Source organism: Oryctolagus cuniculus, chromosome 3 (genome assembly GCF_051225735.1).
Source record: "Oryctolagus cuniculus isolate XC-2025 breed Fujian yellow rabbit chromosome 3, ASM5122573v1, whole genome shotgun sequence".
In the NCBI taxonomy this organism is placed as follows: Eukaryota; Metazoa; Chordata; class Mammalia; order Lagomorpha; family Leporidae; genus Oryctolagus; species Oryctolagus cuniculus.
Window position 1 is genome coordinate 57,624,476 of NC_142869.1, and position 19,171 is coordinate 57,643,646.

Here is a 19,171-nt window from a genome sequence, read left to right on the forward strand (position 1 = left end):
CGCTATGTCGCAACACCGGCCCCAATCCCATTACCTCTTGCTGTGAGATTTCTTAAAGATGTAAACTTTTTGATAAACTGTAAATAATAATATTTGTGTTCTTTCATCAGGAGACATAATATTTAGTTTGTATGTGTGTTTGTGTGTGTGTGTGTGTGTGTGTGAGAGAGAGAGAGAGAGAGAGAGACTAACACCTGGTTCAGTTATTTCATTGGTAGTTGCAAAATACTCTGATTATATCTGTTTTAAATATATAAGTTGCAATACATTTTTGATGATATTTCCTCATCTGCTTCTTGTTTAACTGTTGGTACAGTTCATAAAGAAAGGCAAGGCAAAATAAATAGTAATTCTTTGCCTTCATTTTCTAGACATTAATAAATGATTTTATATTATTATAACCTCCTAATGTTATTTGATAGTTTTAACTCTATTATACTTTTTTTAAAAAGATTTATTTTATTTATTTGAAAGGCAGAGATAGAGAGAGAGAGAAAGACAAAAAGAGAGAGAGAACTGCTGGTTCACTCCCCAAATGGCCACAATGGCCAAAGCCAGGAGCCAGGAGCCTCTTCTAGGTCTCCCATGTGGGTTCAGGGGATATCTTCCCTGGTTTTCCAGGCACATTACCAGGGAGCTGGATTAGAAGTGCAACAACTGAGTCTGGAACTCAGCTCTTCGTTTTGCTGATCTCTAGTATTTTTTCTGTTTCAATTTTGTTGATTTCTTCTCTAATTTTAATTACTTCTTTTCTACTAGTTTGGATTTGGTGTGCTGTTGTTTTTCTAGGTCCTTCAGATATATTGGTAACTCATTTATTTGGAGCCTTTCCAATTTCTTGATGTAGGCACCAATTGCAACAAGCTTTCTTCTTAACACTGCTTTTACTGTGTTTTCAAATGTTTGATATGTTGCAGTCTGCATTCGTTTTCAGAAATTTTTTGATTTTTCTTTTGATTTCTTTAGTGACTCACTGTTCATTCAGGAACATATTGTTTAGTCTCCATGTGTTAACATATGTTCTAGAGATTCTTGAGTTGTTAATTTCCAGCTTCATTCTGTTGTGGTCAGAGAAGATGCATGGTATGATTTTGATTTTTCTTTTAATTTGCTGAGACTTGTTTTATAGCCTGGCATGTGGTCTATCCTAGAGAAAGTTCCATGCACTGGTGACAAGAATGTGTATTTTGTAATTGTAAGATGAAAAGTTCTGTAGATGTACATTAGATCCATTTGATCTGTTGTGTTGATTAACTGTGTTGTTTCCTTGCTGATTTTCTGTCTGGTTGATCTGTCCGTTACTGAAAGTGGGGTATTGAAGTCCCCCCATTACTATTGTATTGCTCTCTATGTCTCCCTTTAGATTGATTAACATTTCTTATAAACAGCCAGGTGCCCCGTATTTAGGTATATATATATGTTTATCATATCACATCTTCCCATTAAATTGATCTTTTAATCATTACATAGTGCCCTTCTTTGTCTCTTTTAATAGTTTTTGTATTATAGTCTATTTTGTCTGATATTAGAATGGCTACACCAGCTCTTTTGGTTTGTGTTGGCATGGACTATCTTTTTCCATCCTTTCACTTTCAATCTGTGTGTATCTTTGTTGGTGAGATGTGTTTCTTGTAGGCAGCAAGTAGATGAGTTTTGTTTTTTAATCCATTCAGCCATTCTGTATCTTTTAACTTGAAAGTTGAGGCCATTTACATTCAAGTTGACTATTGATAAGTAATGATTTGGCCCTGCCATTTTTCCATAATTTTTTTTTTTTTTTGACAGGCAGAGTGGACAGTGAGAGAGAGAGAGACAGAGACAGAGAGAAAGGTCTTCCTTTTGCCATTGGTTCACCCTCCAATGGCCGCCGCGGCTGGCGCGCTGCGGCCGGCGCACCGCACTGATCCAAAGCCAGGAGCCAGGTGCTTCTCCTGGTCTCCCATGCGGGTGCAGGGCCCAAGGACTTGGGCCATCCTCCACTGCACTCCTGGGCCACAGCAGAGAACTGGCCTGGAAGAGGGGCAACTGGGACAGAATCCGGTGCCCTGACCGGGACTAGAACCCGGTGTGCCGGCGCCGCAAGACGGAGGATTAGCCTGTTGAGCCGCGGCGCCGGCCTCCATAAATTCTTGTTGTTTACTTTGTATTTCCTTTGTACTTTTACTGGGAGATTTTTGCCTTCACATTCTTTCATAGTGATGACCATGTTTCTGTGTTTCTGTGTGTAGCACATCCTTAAGCATCTTTTATAAGGTTGGATGAGTGATGGCAAATTCCTTCAATTTTTGTTCATTATGGAAGATCTTTATTTCACCTTCATTCATAAATGAGAGTTTTGTAGGGTACAATATTCTGAGTCAACAGTTTTTTTCTCTTAAGACTTTTTTTTGGGGGTGAGGGGACAGGCAGAGTGGACAGTGAGAGAGAGAGAGAGACAGAGAGAAAGGTCTTCCTTTTGCCGTTGGTTCACCCTCTGGTGGCTGCTGTGGCTGGCGCACTGCCCTGATCTGAAGCCAGGAGCCAGGTGCTTCTCCTGGTCTCCCATGCGGGTGTAGGGCCCAAGGACTTGGGCCATCCTCCTCTGCACACCCGGGCCACAGCAGAGAGCTGGACTGGAAGAGGAGCAAGTGGGACAGAATCCAGCACTCCAGCCGGGACTAGAACCCGGTGTGCTGGCGCTGCAGGCGGAGGATTAGCCTATTGATTCATGGCGCTGGCCTCTCTTAAGACTTGGAATATATCTCACCATTCTCTCCTAGCCTGTAGGGTTTCTGATGAGAAGTCAGCTGTGAGTCTAATTGGAGATTCTCTGAGAGAAATCTGGTGTTTCTCTCATGCAAACTTTAGAACTTTTTCTTTATGTTTTACTGTGGAAAGTTTGACTATAATGTGTTGTGGTGAAGATCTTTTCTGGTGATGTCTATTAGGAGTTCTGTGTGCTGCTTATACTTGGACATCCCTTTCTTTCTCCAAACTGGGGAATTTTTCTGTAATTATTTCACTAAAAAGCCTTCATTCCCTCTTTCCATGCCTTTAGGAACTCCTAAGGCCTGTATGTTGGGTTGTTTGATAGTATCCCATAAACCTCCAACACTGTTTTTTAGTTTTCTACTTTCTTTTTTTGGTCTGACTGTAATATTTCCTGAGATTTTTCTTCTAAGTTGAATATTCTTTGTTCTGCCTCACTGAGTCTGTTGTTAAGGCTTTCAACTGCATTTTTTATTTGATCTATTGAGTTCTTTTTTTTTTCTTTAAAGATTTATTTGAAAGTCAGAGTTACACAGAAGAAGGAGAGGCAGAGAGAGAGCTAGAGAGAGAGAGATCTTCTATCCGCTGGTTCACTCTCCAATTGGCCGGAATGGCTGGAGCTGTGCTGATCCAAAGCCAGGAGTCAGGAGCTTCCTTCGGGTCTCCCACGTGGGTGCAGGGGCTCAAGGACTTGGGCCATCTTGTGCTGCTTTCCCAGGCCACAGCAGAGAGCTGGATCGAAAGTGGAGCAGCTAGATCCTGAAATGGCGCCCATATGGAATGCCAGCACTGCAGGCAGCATCTTTACCCGCTGTGCCACAGCACTCTCCCCTGATCTATTGAGTTCTTGATTTCCAATATTTCATTTTGATTTCTCTTTAAAATCTCAATTTTTCATTCATTCATCTACAGATCTCTTTAGTTTATGAATTTTCTTCTGATTACTTGTAATTAATCCTATGATAACTTTTTTTGATTTGTTTCTGGGATTTTGTCAATCTCTTCATCTTCACATTCTAGTATTGAAGTGCTGAATTCTCTTGGGCATGTCCAAGTCTTCCTTATTGTTGTTTCTTGAATTGCTACATTTATTATTAGGCATCTGTAGAGATAACTTGTTGATTTTGTTTTTTTTTCCCCCACCCTGTTTTGGCTTTTATCTTTGGACTATGCCTCTGTGGCTTTAGTGGAGTGTCTGCTCTTTCATTGTATACCCAGAGGTATGTGCTGGTTATCGTCAGGGAGCTCTGTTCAGTGCTCCAAGGTGAGGGTAGTATCCAAGATGACACACAAATTTGGCATTTTTTTTTTCCCTTTTTTATCAGACGGAAGGTATGTTCTGCTCTGTTGGTATATTCTCACACTCACCTCCTCTCCTCAAAGGACATCAATGCCTTGACCCTAGCCCCAGTGGGTACTATATTTGTCCACGCTGCCATGGAAACCATACAAAGGATCCCACAGCAATGACCCTCACCAGGGAATCAGGGAGTCCTGAGTCTGGCACCATCCACAGTGACTGCACAAAGACCCAGTCACATCCTGTGCCCTTGCACGCAGCCACAGTGTTTTCAGAGTCTCAGCACACAAGACTCCCACAGTCATGAATACCCATCCCCTTCAGTCATCCCAGCCAGATTCAAGCAGCTCCTCTTGGCTGGTTGCTGAGCATGCAGACACTAGCTGACACAGCTGTTCTGTATGTCCAGAATGGTGCCCACGCTCTCTGCTACTTATGGGACTCCAGTGTTGTGTGATCGGAGAGGGAGAAACATGTCCTCTTGTTTTTGCCTCCAGATTGGCATGTACACTGTCCCCCACAGGCTCTAGGCTGGATTCATGCCAAGCTCTTCCCGCAGCTTTATCACTATTGGCTTTGGCTACTGCAGTCTGGTCTTACCTTTCTCCAAACCTGGTGCTAAGTCTCTCGACTGCTGGAGTTCTGAGTTGTGCATGACCACACCCTCCACATAGGTCCACAGTGTCCCTCTAATTTGCATGAAGGTTCCTCTGGAATTTGCTCTCTTTCCAATTTTTTTTTGTGTGCCTCAAAAAGTGACATTTATTCAAATAAAAAAAAAATGACAAGATGTCCATCCCTTGGCTTCCTCCTCTTCCCCCTCCTGCTGCTCCTCAGCCTCCCAGGACTGAACTCTAGCTGGGGTTAGGTGGCAAGACAGGACAGCCCTCCTCAGATGAGGTCGGCAACATTGAGGGGCATCTCCTCAATGGAGGTGTTGTAGAAGGTCTGATGTCTTGAAGAGTCTGCTTGTCTTCTCCTGTCACCCTGTTAATAGCCAAACCCTTATGACCAAAACATCCACCATGGCCAATTCTGTGAATATAGATTTCTCTGTTGGTGGGTAGGTCATAGTTGATGACCAAAGAAACTTGCTATACATCAACACCTCTAGCCAGCAGGTCAGTGGTAATCAGTGCTTGGCTAGAGCCATAATGGAACTCCCTCATGATCATATCTTGCTCCTTTTGGTCCATATCTCCATGCGTAACAGTGAAGTCCCGGGCATGCATCTTCTGAGTGAGCCAATTGACCTTCCTTCGGGTATTGATGAAGATGACAGCCTGGGTTATGCTCAGCATTTCGTACAAGTCACTCAGTGTGTCCACCTTCTACTCCTTGCCTTCTCTGTTGATGTAGAACTGGCGGATACCCTCCAGGGTCAGCTTTTCCTTCTTGACAAGAATCCGGATAGGATCCCTCATCAACTTCTTGATCCCTTCAAGCACATTGAAAAGCATTGTAGCTGACAACAAAACCACCTGGTGTTGCGGTTGAGCTTTTGGAAGATGTCATAGATCTGGTCCTTGAATCCATGGCTTAACATTTCATCAGCTTCGTCCAGTACAAACATCTTGATGTATTTGGGAGACAGGTATCTTTAGCTAAGCATGTCGAATACGTGGCCAGGGGTGCCCACAATAATATGGGGAGCTTCCATTTGCAGTTTCTGCACCTCAGCACACACATTGGTGCTCCCAGTGCAGGTGTGACAGGATGCACCCATGTAAAATCCTAATGCCATGACCACCTTTTGTATTTGAACCAGAGAAAGGTGGGTGCACACATAGATGTTAGCTACAGCCATGGCAGGTCCCATTTTTCACATTTCCTTGGATTCACCCTTTCCACAACAACTGTGATATATGCAGTTGAGCCCTCAGCTTCTGAAAACTGTGATCCTTTTATTTTACTTCCATCATAGCCAGCTTTAAGAACCATATGACACACATACATGGCCACCTGCACCTTGCCCCCAAACACAAACCACACAACCTGTTCGGTCTTACGTGTTATAAGGGCCTTAGAAGAGGACTACTATTACTTCTTGGTTACAGTACCTGTGCCCAGTTCCCATCAGAATAATCACTTCAACTATCACAGAATGTTCAGTAACCTATTTTTCCCATAAGCCTCATTTAACACTTTGCATAGAAGACCGATTTCTGATTCTTTCCAGGAGGTAACAGTCTAGCATTAGGAATTTTTGTGCTCTAGGCATGAAATAGCTCTGGCCACCAACACAGGCATCAGGTTAGGATGAACAAAGGACTGTGCATCTGCTCTGCCCCTGACTGATATAAGAGCAACACCATGAAAGAGGTGTCTCTTTGCCCATTGCCGGGGTGCTCCACTTTTTTTGAACTGTATTCTGTAGAGTAGAGCAGTAAGCTACCTTCCCATTCTGCCATTTTGGAAGACCCTCATTTCCTTTTAATATTCATTTATTTTTATTTGTATAATAAGTATATGTTTAAGGCTCCCAACTCCTCCATAAGTGATCTCTTTAGTTTTTTTTGTTTTTTTTTTTTTTGTCTGAATATTGTTCTTTATTACTGGGTCAGCTGATTTTTCAAATAAAGGGTTAGAAAGTAAATATTTAATGTTTTGTACCCTGTAGGTCTATGTTGCAGCTGCTCTTCCATGCCCTTATAGTAGAAAAGCAGCCTTAGATAGTATAGGAACAAATGAGTGACTCCCTTGCATTAAAACTTACCTATAAAAAGAGGAAGGGCCAAATGTTATCCATGGGCAATAATTTGCCAACCTGTCTTTTGGTAGACTCCTTAGGAAGGACTCATAGGATTAATATTCCTTGAGTTCTTTGTATGGTGCTAAAAGTTTGTACCCTTTGTACCAGAAAGTTGTTAGCCATATGTAAAATACTTTTTTCACATTTTCTTTCTCTATTTTATTTTTATTTATTTATTTTATTTTATTTATTTATTTATTTATTTATTTTTGCCAGGCACTTAGACAGTGAGAGAGAGACAGAGAGAAAGGTCTTCCTTCCGTTGGTTCATTCCCCTGATGGCCGCTATGGCTGGCGCTGCGCCAGTCCGAAGCCAAGAGCCAGGTACTTCCTCCTGGTCTCCCATGCGGGTGCAGGGACCCAAGCACTTGGGCCATCCTCCGCTGCCCTCCTGGGCCACAGCAGAGAGCTGGACTGGAAGAGGAGCAACCGGGACTAGAACCCGGGTGCCGGCGCCACAGGTGGAGGATTAGCCAAGTGAGCCACGACGCCAGCCTACTTTCTCTATTTTAAATACAAAGGAATATCAAAAATTTTATGGAGAGATGGAATACAAGATGCTTGTTTTGGTACAAAGAAACCTTGAAATCCATGCCTACTTAAAATTTTATTTACTTTGTTTATTTGAAAGGCAGAGAAATAGAGACAAAGACAGAGTAATCGTCTATCTGCTGGTTCTGTACTCAAATGCCCTCAAAAGTTGGAACTTGGCCAGACTGAAGTCAAGAGCCCAGAAAATCAATCCAGGTTTCTCCTGTGTGTGGTGGCATAGAACCAAGTACTTGAGCCATTATTTGCTTCCTCCGGGTTGTGCATTAGCAGGAAGCCAGAATCAGGGAGTAGAGGTGGGATTTGAGTCAGGCACTCCCATATAGGGTGTGGCTATGCCAAGTAATATCTTAACTGCTGTACCAAATGCCTGCCCCTGTTAGTTTTCTCATAATGTGAATTTTCTGTGAAACTTTAAGACCTTGTATACGTTTTTCCATTTTGTTTTGGAATAAAACTTTGCTGTGATAGCCTCGTGCTAGTCTGGTTATTTATTTATTTTTTGTATATCATATACGTGTTTTAACTAGATGCCTTTCTTTTTCTTTTAAAGTCTTGGTATTATTCTATGTTATTCTATGTGAGTTGAGAATCTGAAAAATTTGTGCTCTCTTACTAGTTTGAACCTGTTTTCTCTTAATGACAGGAAATATTTCTTGGATTGTAGCTTTTTGTGTTTTTTTTTTCAGGTATACATTGCTCTATTCCCTTGGTTTGATTTTCTTTTTCAGAAACTGCCTTGTCTGTATATTGCATCTCCTTTGTGTAACTTCAGTGTTTGTCAGTGTCTTTGCATTCTTTCTTTCTCTCTTTCTTCGGTCTCTTCAGTTGTTTTTAAGTTGTTTTATGTATTTCACCTCTTGTTTACTTTAAGGAATTCCTTAATATGTTTCTTAAACTTGTGTTTCTTCTAGTCCAGTATTGATCTTTGAAACGTTTTAATTTTTTTTTTTTTTAAAGATTTTGTTTATTAGAAAGGCAGAGATACTAGAGAGAGACAGAGACAGAGATCTGTCTGCTGGTTCACTTCCCAAATGGCTGCAGTGGCTGGAGCTGGGCTGGTCTGAAGCCATGAGCCAGGAGCTTCTTCTTGGTCTCCAATGTGGGTGCAGGTGCCCAAGTACTTGGGCCATCTTTCACTGTTTTCCCAGTCTCATAAGCAGGGAGCTGGATATGAAGTGGAGCAGCCAGGAAGAACCAGTGCCCATATGGGATGCCAGTGCTACAGGTGGAGGTTTAACCCTCTACACCACAACGCAGGCCCCTATCTTTAATTAATTAATTTTTTTTTTTTTTCTGAATTCATTCTTTTTTCTGTGCTTCTTTGTAGTAATGTCATTGTGTCCCTTGGTCTTTTTTCTCACACTGATTCTAAATGACACCCAGGTTGGAGACATAGAATGAATCCCCAACTCCTGGTTTTGACCCCAGTCCAGAGCTAGCCATTTGGAGAGTGAACTGGTATATAGGAGCCCTTTGTTTCTTTATGTGTATCCAATAAAATAGTAATAATAAAGAGGTGAAACTAATTTTATCAGTATATTTGATTGACTTCAGCATACCCAAAACCTTATCTTTTTGCCATATAATCATGTTGCTTATGAAATATTTTGCACTGTTTATATTGATTCTTTGAAATAACACTTTGTATGTCATACTTAAAACCCAACTAAACTTAGACTAAGCATATTTCAAGTGATTAGTAATTATGTGTGGGATATGGCTACTATATTGTACAGTGCAGCAGCTCTCTTTCTTTTTACAATACTCTAATTCTGTTTGCCTGATATGTTACCTGCCGAACTAAATTAATTATTTCCAACTTGTACTTTTTTTTCAATAAATAATTTGCCAGTGTGTTAGATAGAAACCTTTGTGTCATCTCAGGAGTGTTTCAAATATGACCATTTTTTAAAATTTTATTTTATGTATTAGCTTTACTACACTTGCCTGAACCTTTTTCCTATCTTGTCCAGTTGTCCTAATCATTTTCCTTGTTTTAGTATTTTCTTTTGCCAGTGCTGATCAACATTAATGTTAGAAAATATCTCCTTATACTGTTACTCAGTTTTTAAAACTTGCTATTATCTTTTGCTTTTAAATATTTTATTTATATATTTGAGAGTTAGAGATACAGACAGGAGAGACAGAGAGAAAGGTATTCCATTCGGTGGTTCACTCCTCAAATGGCTGCAATGGCCAAAGCTGGGCTGATCCCAAGTCGGGAGTCAGGGGCTTCTTCTGGGGCTCCTATATGGGTATAGGGGCCCAAGCACTTGGGCCATCTTCTAGTGCTTTCCCAGGCCATAAGCAGAGAGCTGGAAGAGGAGCAGATGAGACACAAGTTGGTGCCCATATGGAATGCCGGCACCAGAGCTAGAGGCTTAAGTTAGTACGCCAGAGCCACCCCTGACTTACTTGCATTTTAAAATCTAGTCTTTCAGTGGACATTCAAGGCCTTTCCTGGTAGTTTAAGCCTTCCTACCCTGTACTTTATTTGCCACTGGACTCTGAGCACATCATGTCTTTATGTAGTTTTGTTTTCATAAGCCATTTTTTGTTTCCCTATTTAAGTTTTTATTTCAATAATAGCTTAAATAAACCTTGTTACAATTTTTTCAATGAAGTGATTCCTAACATGTTTTATGTATTTCTGTTTTCCATCCAAACTAGCTAGGTAAGGTCTGCATCTCATATTTCTTCTAAGTACTAGTATTGTATGTACTATATATAATCTGCATTTAGCCAGAATTTGCCTGAACAGTTTTTGTGTTATCAAAATAAATTGGTATAATTTTAAGATTTCATTATTTTCTGAATTTAGTTGCTGCCTAAGCATTGTGCCAAAACCATCAGTCAAGCAGTGAATAAGAAGTCAAAAAAACAGACTGGTAAGAAAGGGGAACCTGAAAGGGAAAAGCCAGGCGTTGAGAGCATGAGGAAAAACAGGCTGGTAGTGACCAAGTAAGCCATCCACTTTAACTGTATCTTTGTGTTCTGGGTAGAAGTTGTTTTCTTTTTTCATTCTTTTCTATGGTATTAGTGCTGAAAAAATGCTAGTAATTGTTTATTCTTCATTTTCTAGGCACTTATTTTCTTTGTTATCTTTTAAAACTTGGTTAGCCTGTTAGTGCTTATTTCATTCCAAAATATAGATATGTAGTAGATGATATTTATCTTTATATATTAAATACTAAAGTTCAAAAATTTGTTTTAAAAATTTCATGAGGTATACTATAAGCCATCTATTTTCAGTTTATTTGAAGTTCAGATAATAGATGTTTTATTTTGGCCTGTAATATATTAGAACATACCTGAAATCATTTCTTTAAAACAAAAATATTAGACCAGGTAGCATTCAGAACTCTTTATTTACTTGTTTAAGCACTTGGAGAAGTTGCAGAGATGGCCAGTAATTGAGTGGGTTATTTTTTGTTTAAAGTAAATTTCCTACTTTGTTGCTTAAGTTGAGCGAGCTATTGCTATTTTGTAGAGAATTTTTCTTTTCCCATATCAGAAAGTACAGCAGGAATTGGAAAAGATTTTCTGAGTACAGAATAAGCTCTTCCTATATTAAGTCAGTATAGTTATTATAAATTGAATGTAAAAATAAATGAATGACACTACCTTTAAAAAATTGTTCTCATATGTGAGTAGTACCCTTAAAGATTTTAAACTTTCTTAGTTTAGGAGAAGGAAAAGAATTTAGTTCTGAAATTACTATCTCCAAACAAGAACTGATATATTTATAAAATTAATATTGTATTGCCTATTATGGTATGTTGAACATTTTATTTACTGTTTATTAATTTTTTTTCAGCCTTGATAAATTGCACACTGCACTTTCTGAGTTATGTTTTTCCATAAATTATGTACCAAACATGGTGGTATGGGAACATACCTTTACCCCACGAGAATATTTGACTTCTCATCTGGAAATCCGCTTTACTAAGTAAGAAAGAATATGAAGTGTTTTTGTTTGCTGATTCAGTTAATGAGTTTATTATATTAATTATTAATGCCTATACAGTGTTTTCCTTTTACAAGGAAAATCATTAGTAGTAAAAAAGAGTAGTGAACTGGGAAGTATAAAAGAATAGTGAGCTAAGAATTAAATTGTTCATATCCTTATCCCATACTTGTTATTAACCAGCAGCAAGCTGGTTACTTTATGTCTTACCTTTCTTGTATGTAAAGTAAGATTGATTGAAGCAAATCAGTATATTTCAGCTTGCCAGTGAAAACCAATAAGCTGAGGAAATTAGTTGATTATAGTCAGTGTTTAAAGAGAAAGAAGTATAAGGGAAGAAATAGAAAAAAAAATGAACGCATTGCATGTAGTAAATATAAATGGTACTTTAAGGGAAATGTGAATTTGACAGTTTTCTTGAAAGCCCTTATGCAATTAATAAAAGAAAATTTTGCAGAAGTTTATCAGAAGTTTCTGTAGTCACTAACAACTAATATTTGCATTTGCACCATGTGCTTAACAGTGTGTTAAGTATAAGTAGAAATAAAATAGTATAAAATTTGGGACTCTAGTTGGTGAAATAAGACTTGAACAATCAGAAAACAAAATAGGTCATTTTATAAATGTGCACTAAATTGAGTGTTAGATCCTCAGTTGAGAGGCAAGTGTTGTAACGTATTCTGCCTGCGATGTTGGCGTCTCATATGGGTACCAGTTCAAGTCCTGACTGCTCCACTTCTGATCCAGCTCCTTGCTAATGGCCTGGGTAAAGCAGCAGCAAACTGCCCAAGGACCTGGGACACTGCCACCCATGTGGGAGACCTGGATGAAGCTACTGATTCTTGTCTTTGCGACCTCTTGGGGAGTGAACCAATGGATAGAAGACCTCTCTCTCTCTCTCTCTGTCTCTCTGTCTCTCTGTCTTTTCTAATATCTGTGTAACTCTTTCAAATAAATAAGTCCTTTTATTATAAAAACCCTAGTTGATTAGAGAAGAGGCTGATGTCTAACAAAGATTTTCTTTTGTTCTCCTTAGTAAGGCAGTCCAACTTGATAGTAAAACCCAGGATGCCCCAGTATTTATATCAAAGGGACATTTTGCCTGTGCTCTGGTCTGTTATTGTCATCTTGGTAGGATGGGTGTAAGGTCAGGCCCAGGGCCCAGTTGGTTTACAGCTACCTTATTTTTCATCTGTGAACAGTCTGGTCTGTTAATTCATGGAGAAGCAAATTTTTTTTTTGACAGGCAGAGTGGACAGTGAGAGAGAGAGACAGGGAGAAAGGTCTTCCTTTGCCGTTGGTTCACCCTCCAATGGCCACCGCGGCCGGCGCACCGGGCTGATCCAATGACAGGAGCCAGGTACTTATCCTGGTCTCCCATGGGGTGCAGGGCCCAAGGACTTGGGCCATCCTCCACTGCACTCCCTGGCCATAGCAGAGAGCTGGCCTGGAAGAGAGGCAACCGGGACAGAATCGGGCGCCCCGACCAGGACTAGAACCCGGTGTGCCAGCGCCGCAAGGTGGAGGATTAGCCTAGTGAGCCGCTGCGCCGGCCAGCAAATGTTCTTTTTACCACGCATTACTTAATGATCAAGATCAAGGCAATTAGCAAGGAGCTGGATCAGAAGTGGAGCAGTCAGGACTTGAACTGGTACCCATATGAGACGCCAACATCGCAGGCAGAATACGTTACAACACTTGCCTCTCAACTGAGGATCCTCAACTGAGGATCTAACACTCAATTTAGTGCACATTTATAATAGTTTACCTGGGAAAGGTTTTTTTAAGATGTATCTATTTGAAAGTAAAGTTACAGAGAGAGAGATATCTTTATCTGCTGGTTCACTCCCCAAATGACTACAATGGCCAGGACTAAGCCAGGCTGAAGCTAGGAGCTGGGAACTTCATCCTGGCCTCCTCTGGGACATCTTCCACCGCCTTCCCAGGCCTAAGGCATGGAGCCAGATTGAAAATGGAGTTGCTGGCATCACAGGTGGCTGCCTGCCCTCCACACTACAGTGCCAGTCCTGGGAAAGATTTTTTTATGGCAGGACAAATAGCTTGTGAGTACTAATGGGTTGATTCTTTTCTGATCACTTCAGTGCAGCTTTAGGACTCAGGGACTAAATACAAGGGGTAGCAATTTTCATCATGAGTTGACTTTTCTGTTTCTGGTGATGAGATTTGTCTATTATCTTTAATGATCCTTATTTACAAATACAAGTCAGATCTTTCTAGTACTTGAGAATTTTAAGGTGAAATAAGGGTGGGCAGTGTAGAACAAGATCAATTAGGATGGTATTTACAAAATTTTTCATTCTCTTTGGCTTATACAGTTTCTTGGGATATATATATAAATAGAACTATATTTTATATACTGTGAGTGATATAAAAAGCAGATTTGTGTATTGCTTTGTTTTGACTATCATACAGTTTGTTGAGAGGCAGAACTAAGTCAGGACTTGGAAGTCAAGACTTGAGGTCAAATCTTAGATGATACCACTTCCAAATAAAATTTTGCTCAAGTTCTGAGCCTTAGTTTTTTTTTCACTTGTGGAAGTATGGTGATAATTACTGCATGGTAGGGTTATTAAATGTACTGATTGTGATTAATTTACATAAAGCCTAAATAACAGTTTAGATGAGTTCAAGATATGAACCAGAGCGTCCCTTGTCTTTGCTATAAACAACTTACCACATTATAGGAATGTCTAAAATTATCCTTATGCTTTAGTCATTTTTGTTACCAGTGTTTTTAAACTGTGATTAATCATTTTTACTCCCATTTCATTGTAATTTTTAAATATTCTTTTGTTTCTTGGGATCGCATAGTAAGAGCAGTAGTAATTTCATGGCTCTGCAGCAAATTATTTTTTTGTTTGATTTTATTATTACTTACTTAGTATTAGTTATATGTGAGTTGAATGGCTGTTTTACATAAATGGAAAAGTCAGAGCTCTTTTCTTACTCTCCTTCTTACCCTAGGTCAATTGTTGGTATGACTATGTATAATCAAGCTACACAGGAAATTGCAAAACCATCAGAGCTTCTAACAAGTGTAAGAGCATATATGACCGTACTGCAGTCAATAGAAAACTATGTGCAGATTGATATTACAAGAGTATTTAATAATGTTCTTCTTCAACAAACACAACATTTAGACAGTCATGGAGAGCCAACAATTACAAGTCTATACACAAATTGGTAAGGAACACATTTAGAAATACAAAGTGATAGAAAATTTCTTTATAATGAACTATTTAGGAAAATTATTTTTTATAGAAAAGTTCTCATTTGTGTTATTGGGCAACTTAAGACTATATTCAAGGATATAACTGATTTTGAATTAAATAATCTCTCCAGGTTATGAATTTTCTTTTCTCTCTAGGTATTTGGAAACTTTGTTAAGACAAGTCAGCAATGGTCATATAGCTTATTTCCCTGCAATGAAAGCATTTGTGAACTTACCTACAGAAAATGAATTAACGTTCAATGCAGAGGAATATTCTGACATATCAGGTGAATAATACTTTAGAGAATTGCAGAAAACTCGATCCATTTGCTATTATTTTGATTATTTTGATTTTTGGTTCTGTTGTGACTGTTTTCACTTTCCCGCATAATTGCACATTATTTGAATTACTTCTGCATTTTGTGTTATAATTTTTGTTAGAGACTTGTCCCAGGACTTTGCATTAATAATTTCTATGATTGAATGTTTCAGTATTTTGTTATTCCTTAAAAATTTTTATTGTCAAAAGTATAAAATTAATTACATTCCCTTTCAGAAATGAGGTCTTTATCAGAACTACTAGGCCCTTATGGGATGAAGTTCCTGAGCGAAAGCCTTATGTGGCATATTTCATCACAAGTTGCTGAACTTAAGGTAAAACAGACTCTTTCTATTTTAACTTTTTCATAAGTTCCTGAAGAACTTCTCAGGACTTTGAACAAACCTACGATGTTAATTACTTTTAACCTGATGTGCAAATGTCACTATGTCAATGAAATTCAAGAGCTAGTCGTGGGGGCAGGTGGTGTGATGCAGCAGGTAGAGTTACCCCTTGGAATGCCTGCATCCCATAATGGAGTCCCACCTCTGCTTCCCATCCAGTGTCCTGCTGGAGGTAGTAGGAGGCAGCAATTGATGGTGCAAGTACTTGGGTTCCTACTACCACGTAGGAGACCCAAGTGGAGTTCTTGGATCCTGGCTTCCAGACTGGCTCAGCTTTTGCTGTTGTAGGCATTTGGAAAGTGACCCAATGGATAGAAGATGACTTTTTCTCCTTCTTATCTCTCTGTCACTGTGCTTTTCAAATAAATATATAAGCTTATAATTAATTTCTTAAAACCAGCAAGTAGACAAAGGATAGAATTTTCAAAAATTAAATTACAAATAAAGCTAGTGAGAGGGCTGGTGCTATGGTGTAGTAGGTAAAGCTGCCGCCTACAGTGCTGGCATCCCGTATGGGCACTGATTCGAGTACCAGCTGCTCCACTTCCAATCCAGCTCTCTGCTATGGCCTGGGAAAACAGTGGAAGATGGCCCAAGTCCTTGGGCCCCTGCATCTGCATGGGAGACCCAGGCTTTGGATCGGCGTAGCTCTAGCCATTGAGACCAACTGGGGAGTGAACCAGCAGATAGAAGACCCCCCTCTCTCTCCCTCTCTTTGCCTCTGCTTCTCTGTAACTTTGCCTTTCAAATAAATAAATCTTTAAAAAAAAATAAAAAGCTAGTGAGGCCCTTCAGTGCCATTTTAGTTTAGTACTATTTTATAGATGAGAAAATGTGTGGCTTACAGAGATGACTTGGCTTGCTAAAGGAGATTGCAACTCCTATTTCTTTTTTTCTAAATATTCTTTTTAAAAAAATTATTTTACTTGAAACTCAGAGTTACACAGAGAGGAGAGGCACAGAGAGAGAGAGAGGTCTTCCATCTGATGGCTCACTCCCCAATTGGCTGGAGCTGCACCAGTCTGAAGCCAGGAGCCAGGAGCTTCCTCCAGGTCTCCCACGTGGGTGGAGGGGCCCAAGGACTTGGGCCATCTTCCACTGTTTTCCCAGGCCAAAGCAGAGAGCTGGATGGGAAGTGGAGCAGCTGGGTCTCGAACCAGCGGCTACATAGGATGCCAGCACTTCAGGCCGGGGTGTTAACCCGCTGTGCCACAGCGCCGGCTCCTCCTATTTCTTGTCTTTGGTCAAGCCATCATTCTCTTGCATCATAGTGTTTTTCTTTGACCAAGTTCAAACTTCTACCCCGAGTTATTCATATTTTTAATTTGTATCTATTATTACTGTCTTAATGAGTTTTATTATTAAGGAGTCTTTTATACCCTTTAATCTGGGTGGAAGTGTCTTTAGAATGTCTAGTGTTTCAACAAATATGTAAAGAAATCAAGGGGCTAACATTATGGTGTAGCGGGTTAAGCTACTGCCTTATAGTGCCGGCATCCCACATGGGCGCCAGTTTTGAGTCCTGGCTGCTCCACTTCTGATGCATCTCCTTACTAATGTGCCTGGGAAGGCATTTGGGGATGGCCCAGGTGGTCGGGTTCCTATACCCACATGGGCGAGACATGAATGAAGCTCCTTGTTCCTAGCTTCAGCCTGGCCCATCACTGGCTGTTATGGCAGTTTGGGAAGTGAACTAATGGATGGAAGACCTCTGTGTCTCTCTCTGCTTTCTCTTTCTCCTTGTTTGTAAATTTGCCTTTGAAGTAAATTTAAAAAGAAAGAAATTGGAACAACAATTAAAAAGAAAAATTGAGAGGCAGAGAGATGGAGAGCTCTTATTGCTGATTCATTCCCCCACATGCCCATGTCTCCTGACCAGCATTGTTGCCTAGTGGGCTAAGCTGCTGCCTGTGACTCCCACAACCCATGTGGGCATCAGTTTGAGTCCTGGCTGCTCCACTACCAATCCAGCTCCCTGCTAATATGCCTGGGAAAGCAGTGGAATATGGCCCAAGTCCTTGGGTCCCTACACCCATGTGGGAGACTTGGATGAAGCTTCTGACTCCTGCCTTTAGATCAGCTGAGCTCCCATCATTGGAGTTATTTGAGGAGTGAACCAGCAAATGGAAGATCTTGATCTTGATAGCTCTCTCTCTCTGTAACTCTACCTTTCAAATAAATAATCTTAAAAAAAAAAAATTAGGGAGTTTAAATATGCCAAGAAGTTAACACTTGGGCCATCCTCCGCTGCTTTCCCAGGTGCATTAGCAGGGAGCTGGATCAAAAGTGGAACAGCCGGGTCTCAAACTGGTGCCCATATGGGATGCTGGCACTGCAGGTGGTGGCTTTACCTGCTACACCACAGCCACAGCCCCAGCCTCTAGCTTACATTCTTAGAATGTGTTTTGGTATATATTGTTATAATGTAATTCCCATAAAGTGTTGCCATACCTTGGAAAGTTATTCTCTTTGTGATTTTATGTATCTAGTGATGAATTTGTTGTCTAAAATATCTTTGGCTAACATTAACTTTAGAAAGCTATTTTTGTTTGGGTTGAAATTTGTTGCCTTCTATACCTTAGTATCTACTTTTAATTGATTCTATGCTGTTTAAATAGAGGAGTGATACTTTATCCTATTACTTACCTTTGTTGCTTTTTTTTTTTTACTTTTATTTAATGAATATACATTTCCAAAGTACAGCTTATGGATTACAATGGCTTCCCCCCCATAACGTCCCTCCCACCCGCAGCCCTCCACTTTCCCACTCCCTCTCCCCTTCCATTCACTTCAAGATTCATTTTCGTTTCTCTTTATATACAGAAGATCAGTTTAGCATACATTAAGTAAAGATTTCAACAGTTTGCTCCCACACAAAAACATAAAGTGAAAAATACTGTTTGAGTACTAGTTATAGCATTAAATCACAATGTACAGCGCATTAAGGACAGAGATCCTACATGAGGAGTAAGTGCACAGTGACTCCTGTTGTTGACTTAACAAATTGACACTCTTGTTTATGGCATCAGTAATCAACCTAGGCTCTTGTCATGAGCTGCCAAGGCTATGGAAGCCCCCTGAGTTCACTGACTCTGATAATTTTTAGACAAGGCCATGGTCAAAGTGGAAGTTCTCACCTTTGTTGCTTTTTCCTGCATGCCGCCTTCTTGAATTTGCCTACAGAAGAAAAACACTAATTCTATGTAAATAATTTTAAAGTTATTTTCTTGAAGCAGCAAAAGAATATAGAGCATCTGGATTTCATGACTTGTGTTTCCTACTTTCCATATTTTAATTTCCACATATGCTTATATGTCATTAATAGGAGGCCTGTGCCTGACCTAGAATTTTTCCTTTCTTTTCTTTCTTTTTTTTTTTTTTTTTAGAAACTTGTGGTAGAGAATGTTGATGTGCTAACACAGATGAGGACCAGCTTTGACAAACCAGACCAGATGGCTGCACTCTTTAAAAGATTATCATGTGGGTAACTCATAAACTGGTAAACATTAAGAAGATCTTGGTACTCAAGTGTTTATAACATACAAGTAGTAAGTTATGAAAAATGTTCTTTAGTTTATGAAAATAACTAGAAAATGTACTCAAAGAATCTTTTCAGTGTGTAGTTTCAGTATATGGCTTATCTGGTTTATAACTTTTTGATCAATTTAATATTCATTAAATATTTGATTTAGTGAATTTAATCATCATGGAATGTGTCAAGTCTTTAATACTTATAGTATGTGTCAAGTATCATTATCAATTAGTTCATAAATCTATCAAATTTAGTATATTAAATCTACATACTAAAGGAGAATTATCTTCTGAGCCTATATCTTTACATATGATAAAATACATACATTAAGTGAACAACATTATGGATTTTGGCAAATGTATACA

The 19,171-nt window shown here is 39.5% G+C and overlaps 1 protein-coding gene, 1 non-coding gene and 1 pseudogene across 5 annotated transcripts in view; 1 reads left to right on the plus strand and 2 right to left on the minus strand.

Moving 5' to 3' along the window:
• Window positions 1-19,171, plus strand: part of NCKAP1 (NCK associated protein 1) — a 116,229-nt gene that overhangs the window by 80,008 nt on the left and 17,050 nt on the right. For all 4 annotated transcript variants that reach the window (XM_002712325.6, XM_051848379.3, XM_008258817.5 and 1 more), the window contains 6 exons: window positions 10,174-10,313; window positions 11,170-11,301; window positions 14,305-14,523; window positions 14,708-14,838; window positions 15,108-15,205; window positions 18,661-18,754. In XM_002712325.6, the coding sequence (XP_002712371.1) occupies window positions 10,174-10,313; window positions 11,170-11,301; window positions 14,305-14,523; window positions 14,708-14,838; window positions 15,108-15,205; window positions 18,661-18,754 (814 nt within the window). The remainder of the gene's footprint in view (window positions 1-10,173; window positions 10,314-11,169; window positions 11,302-14,304; window positions 14,524-14,707; window positions 14,839-15,107; window positions 15,206-18,660; window positions 18,755-19,171) is intronic.
• On the minus strand, window positions 4,819-6,002 carry LOC127491741 (eukaryotic initiation factor 4A-I pseudogene; annotated as a pseudogene).
• Window positions 6,253-6,396, minus strand: LOC127491920 (small nucleolar RNA SNORA48). The gene has a single exon (XR_007920846.1). It is a non-coding gene; the product is annotated as a small nucleolar RNA SNORA48 (small nucleolar RNA).